At 50.4% G+C, this 13,336-nt stretch overlaps 1 protein-coding gene across 1 annotated transcript in view; it reads left to right on the top strand.

The window, feature by feature from the left end:
- Nucleotides 1–570: 570 nt before the first annotated feature.
- TTLL6 (tubulin tyrosine ligase like 6) overlaps nucleotides 571–13,336 on the top strand; it is a 38,587-nt gene continuing 25,821 nt past the window's right edge. Inside the window, 9 exon segments of the mRNA XM_026513073.4 lie at nucleotides 571–645; nucleotides 647–674; nucleotides 5,062–5,068; nucleotides 7,440–7,652; nucleotides 8,519–8,559; nucleotides 9,505–9,623; nucleotides 9,762–9,892; nucleotides 11,650–11,806; nucleotides 12,748–12,891. Coding sequence (XP_026368858.2) covers nucleotides 571–645; nucleotides 647–674; nucleotides 5,062–5,068; nucleotides 7,440–7,652; nucleotides 8,519–8,559; nucleotides 9,505–9,623; nucleotides 9,762–9,892; nucleotides 11,650–11,806; nucleotides 12,748–12,891 — 915 coding nt within the window.

Below are 13,336 nucleotides of genomic sequence, written 5' to 3'. Positions count from 1 at the left end.
GATGTCATGACTTAATAAGCCAAAGCGGTTCATTGTAGGTTTGAGACTGCGGTCTTGACTTGGGTCTCAATCCGGTGCTGTCTGCAGGGTTCCCCCCTGGTCCTGGCGTCGCTCTTTACCCTCCCCAGAGGGCCTGAATACAGGGCGGCCCCGCTCAGCGCAAACCACCCGCTTTCCCCTGCGGAGCAGCCGCAGCTTCGCAGGCCAACGGTTAGAGCTCGGCCCCGAGGCTCCGGCTGCGCCTGCGCCTGCGCACGACGCCCCGACGCCCCAACGCCCCGACGGCGCGGGCCGGGGAGGGCGGGGACCTGCACAGGGCTAGCGGTAGAGGGGCCCCCGAGCGCGGGGAGCGCGGCCCAAGCGTCCTCCGCGTCTCCCGGGACAACCTCGGGCGCTGCCCTCTCAGAGAGCAGGGGCGGTTAATTGGATTCGGGACGGAGGGGGGGGCACGGCAGCCTACCGCTGGGGCCAATCGAAGACCTAGAAAGCCCTATATGCAAATACATGAGGGCTGGGCGCACCCCAAGTTAGGAGGAGCGAGGGTCGGGCTGACGGGTTGTCCGGCAGCCAATGGGAGCGTGTCTCCTTAATCTTTTGGGGAGGGGGCCCGCAGGTGTGGTTGCGAGCGGTACGGGCCGCCGAGCGGGGGCAAGACCCGGGCATAGGAATCGCGGGTAAGAGACCCCCCCCAACCCGATGCTGGCCCTAGATCGTGCCCTCCTAGTGTCTCCCCGCCGAAAACCCGGTCCGTCATACCCCCAAAGTCCCCGTCGAAGCCCAGGTCCCCAGGGCTACCCCCTCCGCGCTCCCCCGTGGCGCTCTACCGCCAAAGCCGCTCACCCTCCCGGTCCCTGCTCTCCCTTGGAGCAGTAGTTCATCTCTTCCCAGCCCCATATTCGTGGTCACCTCGGAAATACCCTCGCTCCCTTTCTCATGCTCAAGACTCCGACGCCAAGACCTTGCCCACACGCCAGCTCTTCTTTTCCTAGCTCCATTATCCCTCCTGTCCCTCCTTTCCCCCACTTCCTGCCCTCCCTCGATTTCCCAAACCCGGTGCGCCCAGGGAGCTGTTCCTTAGATACGAGAGATCCCTGGGAATCGCAAAACTCTCTCAGCCTCCTCCTTCCCCATCACTGGGTCCTTCTGATCATCTTTCTTCCTTTGTCTGGAGAAATCTTCCAGAGAGACACTTCTGTTTTGGATATCCAGCACAGCCCTCTGCAAATACCCCTCCCCCACCTTTCCAGCCCTCCTCCCCCTGAGGAATTCATCTAAGCTTGAGGAATGTTCTCCACTGGGATTTGACTCCTAGGAAAAATGGAACTTACACTTGGGCATAAGGTGGGAAGGGAGCTAACCTTTATTAAGCGCTGGCATGTGCCAGGCACTTCAAAAAGTTATTTAATAGGTAGACCAACCCTACTGTCATATTTTCATTTTACAATAGAGCTTTTACTTTGAACCATTGAATGCTTTAAGAGCATTATGAATATGAACCTTTGAAATAACCCCACAAGATGGGTATTATTATCCTCATTTTATTTGTGAGAAGACCAAGGTACAGAGAGGCTCAGTGTCTCACCCACAAGTTACCTGCTATTAAGCAGAGCTGGGATTTAAATCCAGATCCATCAGTCTTTGCTGGTGATGCACTGAGGATTGTGCAGAAGATGGCTGGACATGAGCCTGGCCCGTAAATTGCACCTTCCTCTCAGTTTTTAGCAGGATAAAAAATGTCATCTGAGTCAGCAAGATTCTTAGCTTTTCCAGGGAATGTGGCCAGTCGATCTCAGCACTTTTTACTGGCATAGCCCTTTAGCAGTGGAGCGCCCCCATCCCTCCCTTGTTAGTCCATGTCTTGCTAAGAACCCATTCAGTCCCTGTACTGAAATTTCAAGGGTGACTAGAATGGAAAGCCGAAAGGCCATAAAAAGCATCTTAATTATCCTGCCTGCATCAAAGCTCAAAGCACTTTTCTAGATGTGATGTTTTTATCTTCTTAGTGGTCCTGTAACCACAGAAAAGACAGGGAATGAGGGTACACCTGAAACTAACGTAACATTGTGCATCAGCTATACTAAAAAAAAGAAAAAAAAAGATAGGAAATAAGAGGAGATCTTACTTGGCTTCTTACGACATACCAAGTCAAAGAGGCAAAGCTGGAAGCAAGATCCAGAGGTCTTACCTCCACATCTTCTCTCCCCATCTACTTTGACCTTTTCCAAGAGCTGGCCACTGGAAGCCTTCAGAGGGATGCTTCTGGTAGGGGAAAGAGGACCAAAAGATGAAAAGGCGAGGAGGTGCAGGAAAACCTAGTATTTGGGAGAAGAGACGGAAGTCCCCAGCAGACACAGCAGGATAGTTCTTCAGTGCCATATATGGTACTGCAGACCGAAAGCAAAGTTCAGGCTCTGAAGGTCAGGATGAAAAAACTCGGTTAAAACTTTAAACATGCTCCACTATCTACTTAATCAACCACCAAATGATTCTTTCCTCCAGTTTCTTGACACCTTATTTGAATTCAGTCTTGCAAAAGAAAGCCCTAAATATTTTCCGTGCTCTGCAGCACCTCCAGGGGTAAGAAGAGTAGTTGACCTGTAGAATCCTTCAGAAGTGGGGATGAAATATGGTCCCCCCTTTGAAATTTTCCAGATAACCTGCAGTGTGTTTGCACGAAGCCATCCCAGGGCTCGTTCCCTCCCCCTGGTGGCCAGTGAAGTGCATTTCATGCTGTCTAGCTACGGTTTGGTTCCCTTTGCCTTGCTGGGAAGATCCAAGATCAAACCGCACACTAAAATGGAAGGAAACTTCAGCTTCCTCTTAGCAAGTGATTTAGAGTCACATCTCTGGGGGTGCCTGGGTGGCCCATTCAGTTAAGCATCTGATTCTTTCTTTTTTTTTTTTTTTAAGTAGGCTCTATGCCCAGTGTGGGGCCCAACGTGGGGCTCGAACTCATGACCCTGAGGTCAAGACCTGAGCTGAGATCAAGAATCAGATGCTTTGGGGGCGCCTGGGTGGCACAGCGGTTAAGCGTCTGCCTTCGGCTCAGGGCGTGATCCCGGCGTTATGGGATCGAGCCCCACATCAGGCTCCTCCGCTATGAGCCTGCTTCTTCCTCTCCCACTCCCCCTGCTTGTGTTCCCTCTCTCGCTGGCTGTCTCTATCTCTGTCGAATAAATAAATAAAATCTTTAAAAAAAAAAAAGAATCAGATGCTTTGCCTGGGTGGCTCAGTCAGTTGAGCGTCCGACTTTTGATCTCAGCTCAGGTCTCTTTTTTTTTTTTTTTTTTAAGATTTTATTTATTTATTCGACAGAGATAGAGACAGCCAGCGAGAGAGGGAACACAAGCAGGGGGAGTGGGAGAGGAAGAAGCAGGCTCATAGCAGAAGAGCCTGATGTGGGACTCGATCCCAGGACTCCGGGATCACGCCCTGAGCCGAAGGCAGGTGCTTAACCGCTGTGCCACCCAGGCACCCCTCAGCTCAGGTCTTGATTGCAGGGTCACGAGTTCAGGCCCCATGTTGGGCTCCACACTGGGTATGGAACCTACTTAAAAAATAAATTAAATAAATAAATAGAAGTCACTTCTCTGACTGCGGAGGCCCTTACACCAGGGTGTATGTCTGGCTCAGGATGCTGGCAGCCCGCCCTTCGCTCTTTTGTATTCTCTTTAGTCTTTGTCCTTAGAATTTATTGCCTTTCCTCCTTTGATTCCTCAAGGCTGCAAGACTACTTTTGGCATCGAAATTGCTGGGCAGGAGAGTAGGTGGGAACTCCCAGGTTAGCAGGGAGTGGCTGCTGAGACTGGCAAGGAGAAGGCTGGTGGAGTCAATCAGACTTGAGAGGTTCTGGGGGGAGCAGCTTTCGTTCTAAGTCATTGCTGCTTGGGGGCTGGGGATGTGCTCAAAGCAGGACAGCTCGATCCAGATGTCCATGAGGCCGGGCCTCTGGCCTAAAAGAGAGAGATGATCTGGGCATACAAAAATGTTCCCTCTCTCTTAATACTACTATAAGGAAAATAATAGCACCATGGCAGCTGTCGCCTGGCTCCAGTATCAGGGAGACTGTAGAGATGGGACTGGGACAGACTGAAAATACCTCAAGAGGGAGCCATGATTGGCTCTGGTGGATTGCTGGCATGAAGCAATGGGGCCCTGCTTTCCCGAAAAAAATGGAAATCTGGATTTTTATGAGAAAGCTACATTGTCTAGTTCTTGGCAACTACTTCTATTTAAAACTATCACAAGGACACATGGTGGTGGGCTAAGGGAACGTTTCTGTGGGCTAGATTCGACATAAACACATGCACCCCCTACCCCCACCCCAGCAAACTTGGAGCAAGACATTCTCTGTCAAGAGCCTTTGAGAGAAGTCAGCGGGGATTTAGCGTTGGAGATGAAACAGGAAGGAGAGGACGGGGGGAAGAGAAAGCTAGGGGACAAAGGCAAAGCCAAAATAGACGCATGTGGCATTGACCGCTCTCTACCATCTTGCCCCTGACTCAGGTACCATTCAAGTGGCTCTCATGTCATAGATAGCCTAGAATCCAGGGGAAGGTAGGTAAGTACGCTGTGGTGACCAGTTCCTTTAGAAGTATGTGGGCTCAGCTCCTTGTGCCTGGGGCCCTCTCGTCGTGCAAGTGTCAACAGAATTTGATCTTTTTGCTGTTGTTGTTTTTCTCTTTGAAGCAAACAGCAGCAGCCATGACTTGTTCTTACCACTTGGGCAAGGACTCAAAAAAGAGCAAAGACAACTCGCAACTCCGGAGGCCAAATTCAGGGTCAGTTTTCTCTCCTCCAGTTAACATTAACCTTTAGGTAAACGGAGCCACTCCTCCAGGGCTTGGTAAACAGAAGCCGGTTGTGGAGGGCTAGGGGAGTGGACGTGGACGTTTACCTGGAATCAGGGGAGCAGCTCAAGGTCAAGATTTCGTGCACCTTAGGCCTCTTGAACAAGAATGAGCCTGTTTACTGGGAAAACGGACTCACAAGGCCCAAGTGTCATTGGTTCGTTGTGCCACGTACAACTCTTTGTCCCCCCGCTCAAGTGTCGCCATAAAGGGGCTTGGCTGTAAGTGCAGCCCTCTTCAGCAAGAGAGAAACCCGTCATGATCCTTGGCTGACTTCATAATGCTGCCCTTCCTCTTGGCGATGGTCGTGAGCATTCAGTGTGATGGTGTATGGGATAACTCTTCGAGAAACATAAAGAAATCCACTCCCATAAGGGCTTACTATTAAGTTATTCCTAGGTGGCCTCCAAGTTAGAGCCCTCCACTCCTCCATTTTGGATTGGGAAAAGGGCACAGAGATGTGGAAGGGTGCAGTAATGTTAAAAACATGGCCCATAGGGTACAAAAAGTTGTCTAGAATTAGCAAGTGTGGGTATGGAGGAAACGTGATTCCCATGAGATTGTGTGAGTCTGTTGGGCCTGCTGTTATCACGTATTGCTGGTGGTAATCCAAATTGTTGGGAGTCCCTCTGGGAAACAACATGGCAAGATAGATAGATAGATAAGCTAGATAAAATAAAACCAGAAGCGATATAATTTTTATATTAACCTAGTAATCCTGGTTCTGGATATATATCTTAAAAAAAAATCCTCAAGAAGTAAAAGGCCTTCTATGCACGAAATTGCACATTTCAGAGCTATTAATATAATAGCAAAATTGGAAGCAACTTACATTGCAACTTACATGGCAATGGTCGGTTAAATTCAGACACATTCCTTCAGTGAAGTATTATTACACAGCCATTAAACACCGGAAACGGGCGCCTGGGTGGCGCAGTCGTTGGGTGTCTGCCTTCGGCTCAGGGCGTGATCCCAGCGTTCTGGGATCGAGCCCCACATCAGGCTCCTCCTCTGGGAACCTGCTTCTTCCTCTCCCACTCCCCCTGCTTGTGTTCCCTCTCTCGCTGGCTGTCTCTGTCCAAAAAAAAAAAAAAAATCTTTAAACACCAGAAACATGTAAACTTTGTCACCACCAAAAGGAAGTTTCTGATATGATATTAAGTGTGTGGGGGAGGAGCAGATAGAAAATTGTTTATTATGGTTAAGATTACGGAAGAATAATTATGCTTAGAATTTTTTTAAAAAGATTTTATTTATTTACTTGACAGAGAGAGAGAGAGACAGCCAGCGAGAGAGGGAACAAATGCAGGGGGAGTGGGAGAGGAAGAAGCAGGCTCCCAGCGGAGGAGCCTGATGCGGGGCTCCATCCCAGAACGCCGGGATCACGCCCTGAGCCGAAGGCAGACGCTTAACGACTGAGCCACCCAGGCGCCCCTATGCTTAGAAATTAAGAATCAAAGAGAATATGCCAAAGGGGCAGTTACTCTACCAGGATAGGAAAGCCATGGTGATTTTCCACCCTATCCTTTTCTAACCTCCCTTTAATGTTTTGTTATTTCATTATAATAAATTATCATAAAGACATTACTATTTCTAAAAGCCCAAGAGTCGATGAGGGAAGAACAGATAGTCAGTAGCAAGGGCGTCAAAGGACAGGGGTTGCCATGGTGAGGAGGTTGGCAGGGTTTGGGAGGTAAAGAGGAGGAGGAGCCCCAGAAAGTTGGCTATACGGTCATAGAAGCCTTGGATGTGAAGGAGATGGATCAGTTAATTGGATCTGGACTGTTCTGGGTTACCCAAAGGCACACTAAGCACATTCCTAAGGATTATTGAAACAGTGGCATTAAAAACCATTAAATGAATTTGATATTTGAAATTTCAAGCAAACAACAAAGAAGTCATCATGGGAATGGGGCGAGGGGGACAAGAACTTTGCTGGACTTCCTTATCAGTATTTTAGCATTTGGTCTTGTTTTTGTGTTGAACTGCATGGTGCAGGAGACACGGTAGCCTTTTCTGTGGTTGGGATCTCTGAAGGTCTCCGTCTGGCCCTGGGCTTGCATTGTGTCCAATCAGCTAGGTATTGACGCTGCGTTCCACGAGTTACCTTTGCATTCACAAATCATCAGCAGCAGGCGGGGCATTGGGAGGTTCAGTGCAGCGTGGAAACAGTTAACAGACCTCCTCAGAGCACCTCATCTGTACCCCCTGGGACTAACTCCCTCAGTTGGGAAGGCTTAGGGCTTGGTTTTGAGGCTGTCTCCAGACACTCCCTCATTTTAATAAGATTGTTTACCATGCTATGCCATGCATAGCATCTCAGCCTGCTCCTGAAAATCCCAGGAGGGCAAAACCAAAGCCAGGGTTGGCTGAGTGAGTCCCCAAGGTCAGAGTCCCCAAGAGCAAAAGGTGGAATCAGCTCTCTCCCCGAGCTTGTACCAACCGTGGAGGTGGGGTGGCATTTTCTAATCTGCAGTCCTCACCGGGTCTCAGAGCTGGTCTACCACCCAGATGAGCAAGGGAGGGGGTCCCCCTGCAGGCGGATCCCAGTAACTGCTGCTCCCTCTGCTTTCTCCCCAGGGTGCACAGGGATTTCCCCAGAGCCGCCTCCCAGGCTGGGGAGATGCCCCAGTGCCTGCCTTTGGAAGGTGAGGAAGGGGCTGACTCAGAAGAGCGGGAGGACAGTTCCCAAGAAGATCCGAAAGAGATCATCACCCTGGCTTTCGTGAGCGAGAACACTGGGGTGCAAGAGGGGCTTCAGGATGCCCAGCAGCAAGGCAAGAAGAAGAGGAAGAAAAAGAGGTTAGGACTGAAAGATGGGGAATGGGGATCCATGTTGTTGGGAGCAGAAGGGACCTAGGGGGGACGGGGCCTTGGCCACAAATGAGAGTTCAAGAGATGTTGTGTGTGCTGAGAACTTCAAAATCACACCCCCTTCAGTTCATAGAAGAAGAATCCACCTGACGATGTTTTATAGAATCAAATAATGGTGTGTAATCTCACACCACACCTCGTCCTAATCTTCATTCTATTTGTGTTTAGAATGCCTTTTTTTTTTTTTTTTAATTGTGTAGGGAGAGACAATTTCCTCGTTTTAAGGAAGTGCTTATTGTCCTGGGAACTTAGTGCATTTTAAGTACAATGAAACTGACGCTGAGTCCTTAGGCTCTGCTTGTGGTTTCTGCGTCCTGGTTTGCTAGTCCGTGGCACCTTGCTCCCTTCGGGGACAACGAATCACTCCTCAGACTCACCGATGCCGGAAGGCTTGTCCACTTTCTAACTCACCACTTCCTTCAGTGGGGGGCAAGAGGAGGGAGACTAGGAAGTAATTTGGTCCAAAAGATGTTCATTTCCTGTTCCCGATGGGCTGCTGGAGTAGAAGGATGGAGGAGGTGTTGATGTTCATATGAAGCTGAAGCAGAGTTAGTTACAACCGTGATACAGAATTTCTACCTCTGTGGGCAGAACACTGGTAGAGTCCATGTCTTCCGCCACTCTGCAAACCCGTGGGATCCATCCGTGTCTTCAATCGTCGGGGGTTAGACCAGGCTGAGTGGGGCAGCGTGGGTTTCATGCAGCCCCGCCCGGGACCGGATGCTTCTGGGTGGGGTCACTTGTTCTGGCAAGTGTGTCTGTCTCTGTCTTGCTTTCCTTTTTCTCTTTTTCAGATGATTGGTGATCAATCTCTCCACCTGCCGATATGAGAGCGGTGAGCATCTGCATTCAAGGAATCCAGGACGGGACCCAGTGGATTACCCCAAAGGGTGGGGAAGGGCCGCTCTTGTATATTCTTGAGGATGAAAAGGGGGTGTCTCCATATCCCATTGTTTCCTTCCTCAATTAACTATTTGAGGAAGTTGGGAATCTTGTTCCAAGAAAATGCGGGTTTTGACCACAATGGTGTGTTATTTCAGCTCTCTATAGTTCTTATCTAGGCTTATTTGGGAATCTGATTGTAGGGAAGGCAGCTGTTGCTCCTCGTTAGGGCACGAGTTAGAGACTGGCAGTCCACAGACTGAAGATGACCTACAGACCTACGTCGAACTATAGAGCAGTGTGGTCATTATACTGATTTCAAATTTGGATGTTTTAGGCTGGTCCTAACTCCCCTGGGTCACTGCGGGTACTTCTTCCTTTCCAGGTCCTTGAAGGCACTGGCGTTGGTGTTGAAGTCAGCTCCCAGTTACTAATGCTAACAGGACAGGGGAAGAAGGATGCGATAGCATATATGTGGTTTTGAAATGCATTGTATACTTTTTTTTTTTTTTTTTGGTCAATTTACCTTCCTAATTAAGCTTGGCTCTGGCTGATGTTAAGGATTAGTTTATATTCCCTGAACATTCTGTGTTTAGCGTTTGGAGGAAAGCCAGAAGCCTACTTCCTGGCAAGGCGAAGCCGGGGCGGGTGAAATATTCTTTCCAGATAACCTTCTGTGGGGTTCGCTCGGTATTGGCTGTATGCCTCAGTAGGTCTTCATGTTCCTTTCTTGGCAATGGTGTGTTCAGACCAGGCAGGATGGCTTCCAGTCCCGATGAGCTGAGGGGTCTCTCTTTAGCACATGGTCTGAGAGCATCTAGAAATATAACCTCCCCACCCCATGCTCCTCCCCCACTTGCTGGGCTAACAGGCCTTTCTTTGTCCAACTCCATGGCAGTGCGTAGGGCCGCCCAGCGGTATGGCCTTCGAGAGGGAGGGGAAACCAATGACTGGACTCTCTACTGGACGGACTACTCGGTGTCGCTGGAGAGGGTGCTGGAAATGAAAAGTTACCAGGTATCTGGGGTAGAGCTGGTCCTCAGTATGCATGTGGCATCTACCCAATGGGCCCCCACTTTTAGGACTGTCCCCCGAGGGGATATCATGGGTACTCCCGTGGCCCCTATTGTTCATGAATTCTGGCTTTCTTTGCAGAAAATCAATCACTTCCCTGGGATGAGTGAAATCTGCCGCAAGGACTTGCTGGCCAGGAATATGAGCCGCATGTTAAAGATGTTCCCTAAGGATTTCCACTTTTTCCCTAGGACCTGGTGTCTTCCTGCCGAGTGAGTGCCCACCTGTGTGCCCTTCTGCACTGCCCACCCCCGGTTCGCATTCCCCTCTTGCTCCGGATTCCCCAGTGCTGCTTTCCCTTCCCAGAGGATCTCCCATCTCTCTCTCTCCCTTTCAGGAAGAGAAGGGACAAAGGGTGTGTCCAAGGCTGAGCGAACACAAGGCTCTGCTATAAAAAATCAGATGACATTTCGGGGCTGGGTGCCTTGGAGCCCATGCCTGCAGTTGGGATGAGAATTTGTTCTGACCTTGAAAGCTGTTGATTTTGAACTCGTTCCAACCTTTTAACTGTGCAGTTTCTGAATTTTTAAGGACCGTGAGCACTTCTGGAGGGAGTGAGATAAGGGTTAGTGCCCAGACGAGGAGCAGGGAGGGGCGCCTGACCCCTGTGCCATGGCAGGACCATGCAGGGCGGCCAGCCTTTCCCTGTCTCCTGTCTCACTTTATCCATCTTGAAACTGGGCATCCATGCTTGGTACACAAAATGCTCTGGACCACACCAGCGAGAAACCGAGGAGCTGCGAGATGACACGGACACGACCTGGGTACAGTCTGGTCATTGGGATGAGGAGGAAGGGGGCAGAGAAGCATTGCCATTGGAATTCTATTCACATGGCAAGAATCCCACTCTGTCCTCTGCACCCAGTGCTTTTCCAAACCAAGAGCTCCAGGATTCCCAGACTTCCCTAGCTTGTCCAGAACAACTTTCAGGACTTAGTAACAACTTAGAACGATACGTGTTTGCCTTTAGGCCAACAGGCACCTCCAGGTTTCAGTGGCCACGGAGGAACGTTGCAGTGAAGTGACTTCACCAGTGGTCACCATGCCAATGAGTTCCAGTGCAAAACAAGAAGTGTAGCAAGACTGAGATTTAGAATGCCTTAAACTGGTTTCTTTCTTCTGAAGAAGAGTGTGTTTAAGGATAGTAGTTGCGCTCTGATACTCTGGCTGGGGTGGCAGTGTCCCCGGGGAAGAGCTGAAGCCTAGAGTAGAGGGAGAGACTGGTTGATCCAAGGTCACACGGCCTGTCAGGGCTGGAGCAGAACTCCACGTCTCCTATCTTCAAACCCAGAAAGCCAAACTACTTGGATCACAGCTACCTTCATGGGGCATGCAGCGTGTATTATCACGTAATTAACCACTGTACAAGACAGATGTCCTTTTTTTTTTTTTAAAGATTTTATTTATTTTATTTGAGAGAGAGACAGCCAGCGAGAGAGGGAACACAGGCAGAGAGAGTGGGAGAGGAAGAAGCAGGCTCCCAGCGGAGGAGCCTGATGTGGGACTCGATCCCAGAATATCGGGATCACGCCCTGAGCCGAAGGCAGATGCTTAACGACTGAGCCACCCAGGCGCCCCCCCCCCCTTTTTTTAAAGATTTTATTTAGTTTATTTGAGAGAGAGACAGAAGACAGGTGTCCTTATCCTTGTTGTGTAGATGATGGGATTGAGGCTTAAAGAGGTCAAGTCCTTGCACACGGCTGGTGAGTGGAGTCACCCGGGTTTAAATCCAGGCCCGAGTTCCCTCCAAAGCCCACCCTCTCTCGACCATGTGCGCACGTGCATGGCTGTCTCTCCTGTTACCAGATCTCCCGACACGTGTCCGTCGACTCTGAAGCTTTGTCACATCACATAGCTTTAGTGTTTTGTTGTTGGTTTTGTTTTTTGTTTTTAATAAAGAGCTAGTCTTCCTTTTTATTGCTCCCCCCGGCTAAAGGTGTATCTCATTCCCTCCCCGTTGCTCTGGTAGCTGGGGAGATTTGCAGAACTACAGCAGGTCAAGAAAAAATAAGACGTACATTTGTAAGCCGGATTCGGGCTGCCAAGGGAGAGGTATATTCATCACCCGGACGGTGAAAGATATCAAGCCAGGCGAGGATATGATCTGTCAACTCTATATTTCAAAGGTACTTCTTCGTTGTGATCATTTCTTTCTCGCGCACGGCAGCCTCGGGCTCCAGCTCCACCGCACTATGGGAAATGAGGCAGGCGACGGGGGCAAAGCCGAGTGCTGTCTTCAGCCTTGAAAGTTGTCAGATCAGGCCTTCTGACCAGGGATGTGACATGTGTATGGGCCAGAGCATCCCTCACCCTTGTACCCTTGCAGTCTGGCCTTCCTAGGCTGGCCCTTCGCCTCTAGCAGATGACAGCTGGAGGGACCTTTGGTCTGTGGATGCCCCACTTCATGTGGGAGAGGGCAGTAGTCCCAGAGGAATCATGGTAACCGGCTTTGCTCCATGGCCAGAGGTCAGAGGTCACAGTGGCGTAGCCCTCCGCAGGGAGGGAGCCCTCTGGAAGTGTGCATGGACTGGAAAGGACTGGCCAGCATTGCAGGAAGCAGTCTTGCAGAACTGCCATGTAACATGGCCCTAGATGGTGACAACATGTCCTTCGTCACGGGACTTCTAATTTTTTTTAACGAGTTTATTTATTTGGGAGAAAGAGAGAGAGCGCACAAGCAGGGGGAGTGGCAGAGGGAGAGGGAGAAGCAGGCTCCCTGCTGAGCCAGGAGCCTGAGGTGGGGCTCGATCCCAGGACCCCGGGATCATGACCTGAGCTGAAGGCAGACGCTTAACCGACTGAGCCACCCAGTCCCCCCATCACAGGACTTTTTAATGTTACTTTGCTTGGTTGCCAGGAGATCTCTGGGAGGTGGTTACTTGAGCCGTAGGAAACTGAGGCACAGTGGGGTTTAGTGACTCCCACAGGTCAAGTCCCCCTGTCCTCCTCCCCGGCCCCCTCCTAGCCCCCACTCTTTAGTACCAGGCAAGACCAAGATGAAGCGCTATCTTCAAGTCTGAATCTCTCCTCTGAGGCTGATGTGACTTCTCTTCCCTCCTCCCCGCAGCCCTTTATCATTGATGGGTTCAAGTTCGACCTTCGGATTTACGTGCTGATGACCTCCTGTGACCCTCTCAGGATTTTTGCATACAATGAAGGACTAGCCCGCTTCGCCACCACCTCTTACTCCCACCCCAGCATAGACAACCTGGTGAGCTCAGGGCACGGGCCCTGCCCCCTCCTCCTTAGGGGGATGAAAAATCCCAGTTCAGTTCACATTCTCAGGACCCTGGGGATGTGGCTGTCATTTGTTGAACACTTCCTATGTGCCAGGTTGCAGATGTCCAGACGCCCCTTCATTTAGCCCTCTTAGGAGCCCTCAGAAATAGGGATGGTCATCTCCATTTTACAGATGAGGAAATGGAAACTCAGAGAGTTTAAGGAACTTGTCCAAGGTCACAGAACTGGGAAGAGATGGCCAGATCCGCCCTACAGCAAAGATAGTGCCCCAGATCTGCAGTGCTTGGGGAGAGAAGGCCACGGGCGAGCCCCCATCTCTCCCCCACCCCTATCCCACACCCCCTGACCCCCCAGGACTCCTAAAATGTCCCTCAGGCAGTGAACCACCCAATCTCAGGGGGAGCTGGCCTCTCTTC

This window comes from Ursus arctos, unplaced genomic scaffold (assembly GCF_023065955.2).
Source record: "Ursus arctos isolate Adak ecotype North America unplaced genomic scaffold, UrsArc2.0 scaffold_24, whole genome shotgun sequence".
In the NCBI taxonomy this organism is placed as follows: Eukaryota; Metazoa; Chordata; class Mammalia; order Carnivora; family Ursidae; genus Ursus; species Ursus arctos.
This window is presented reverse-complemented; position numbering and strand designations above follow the sequence as displayed.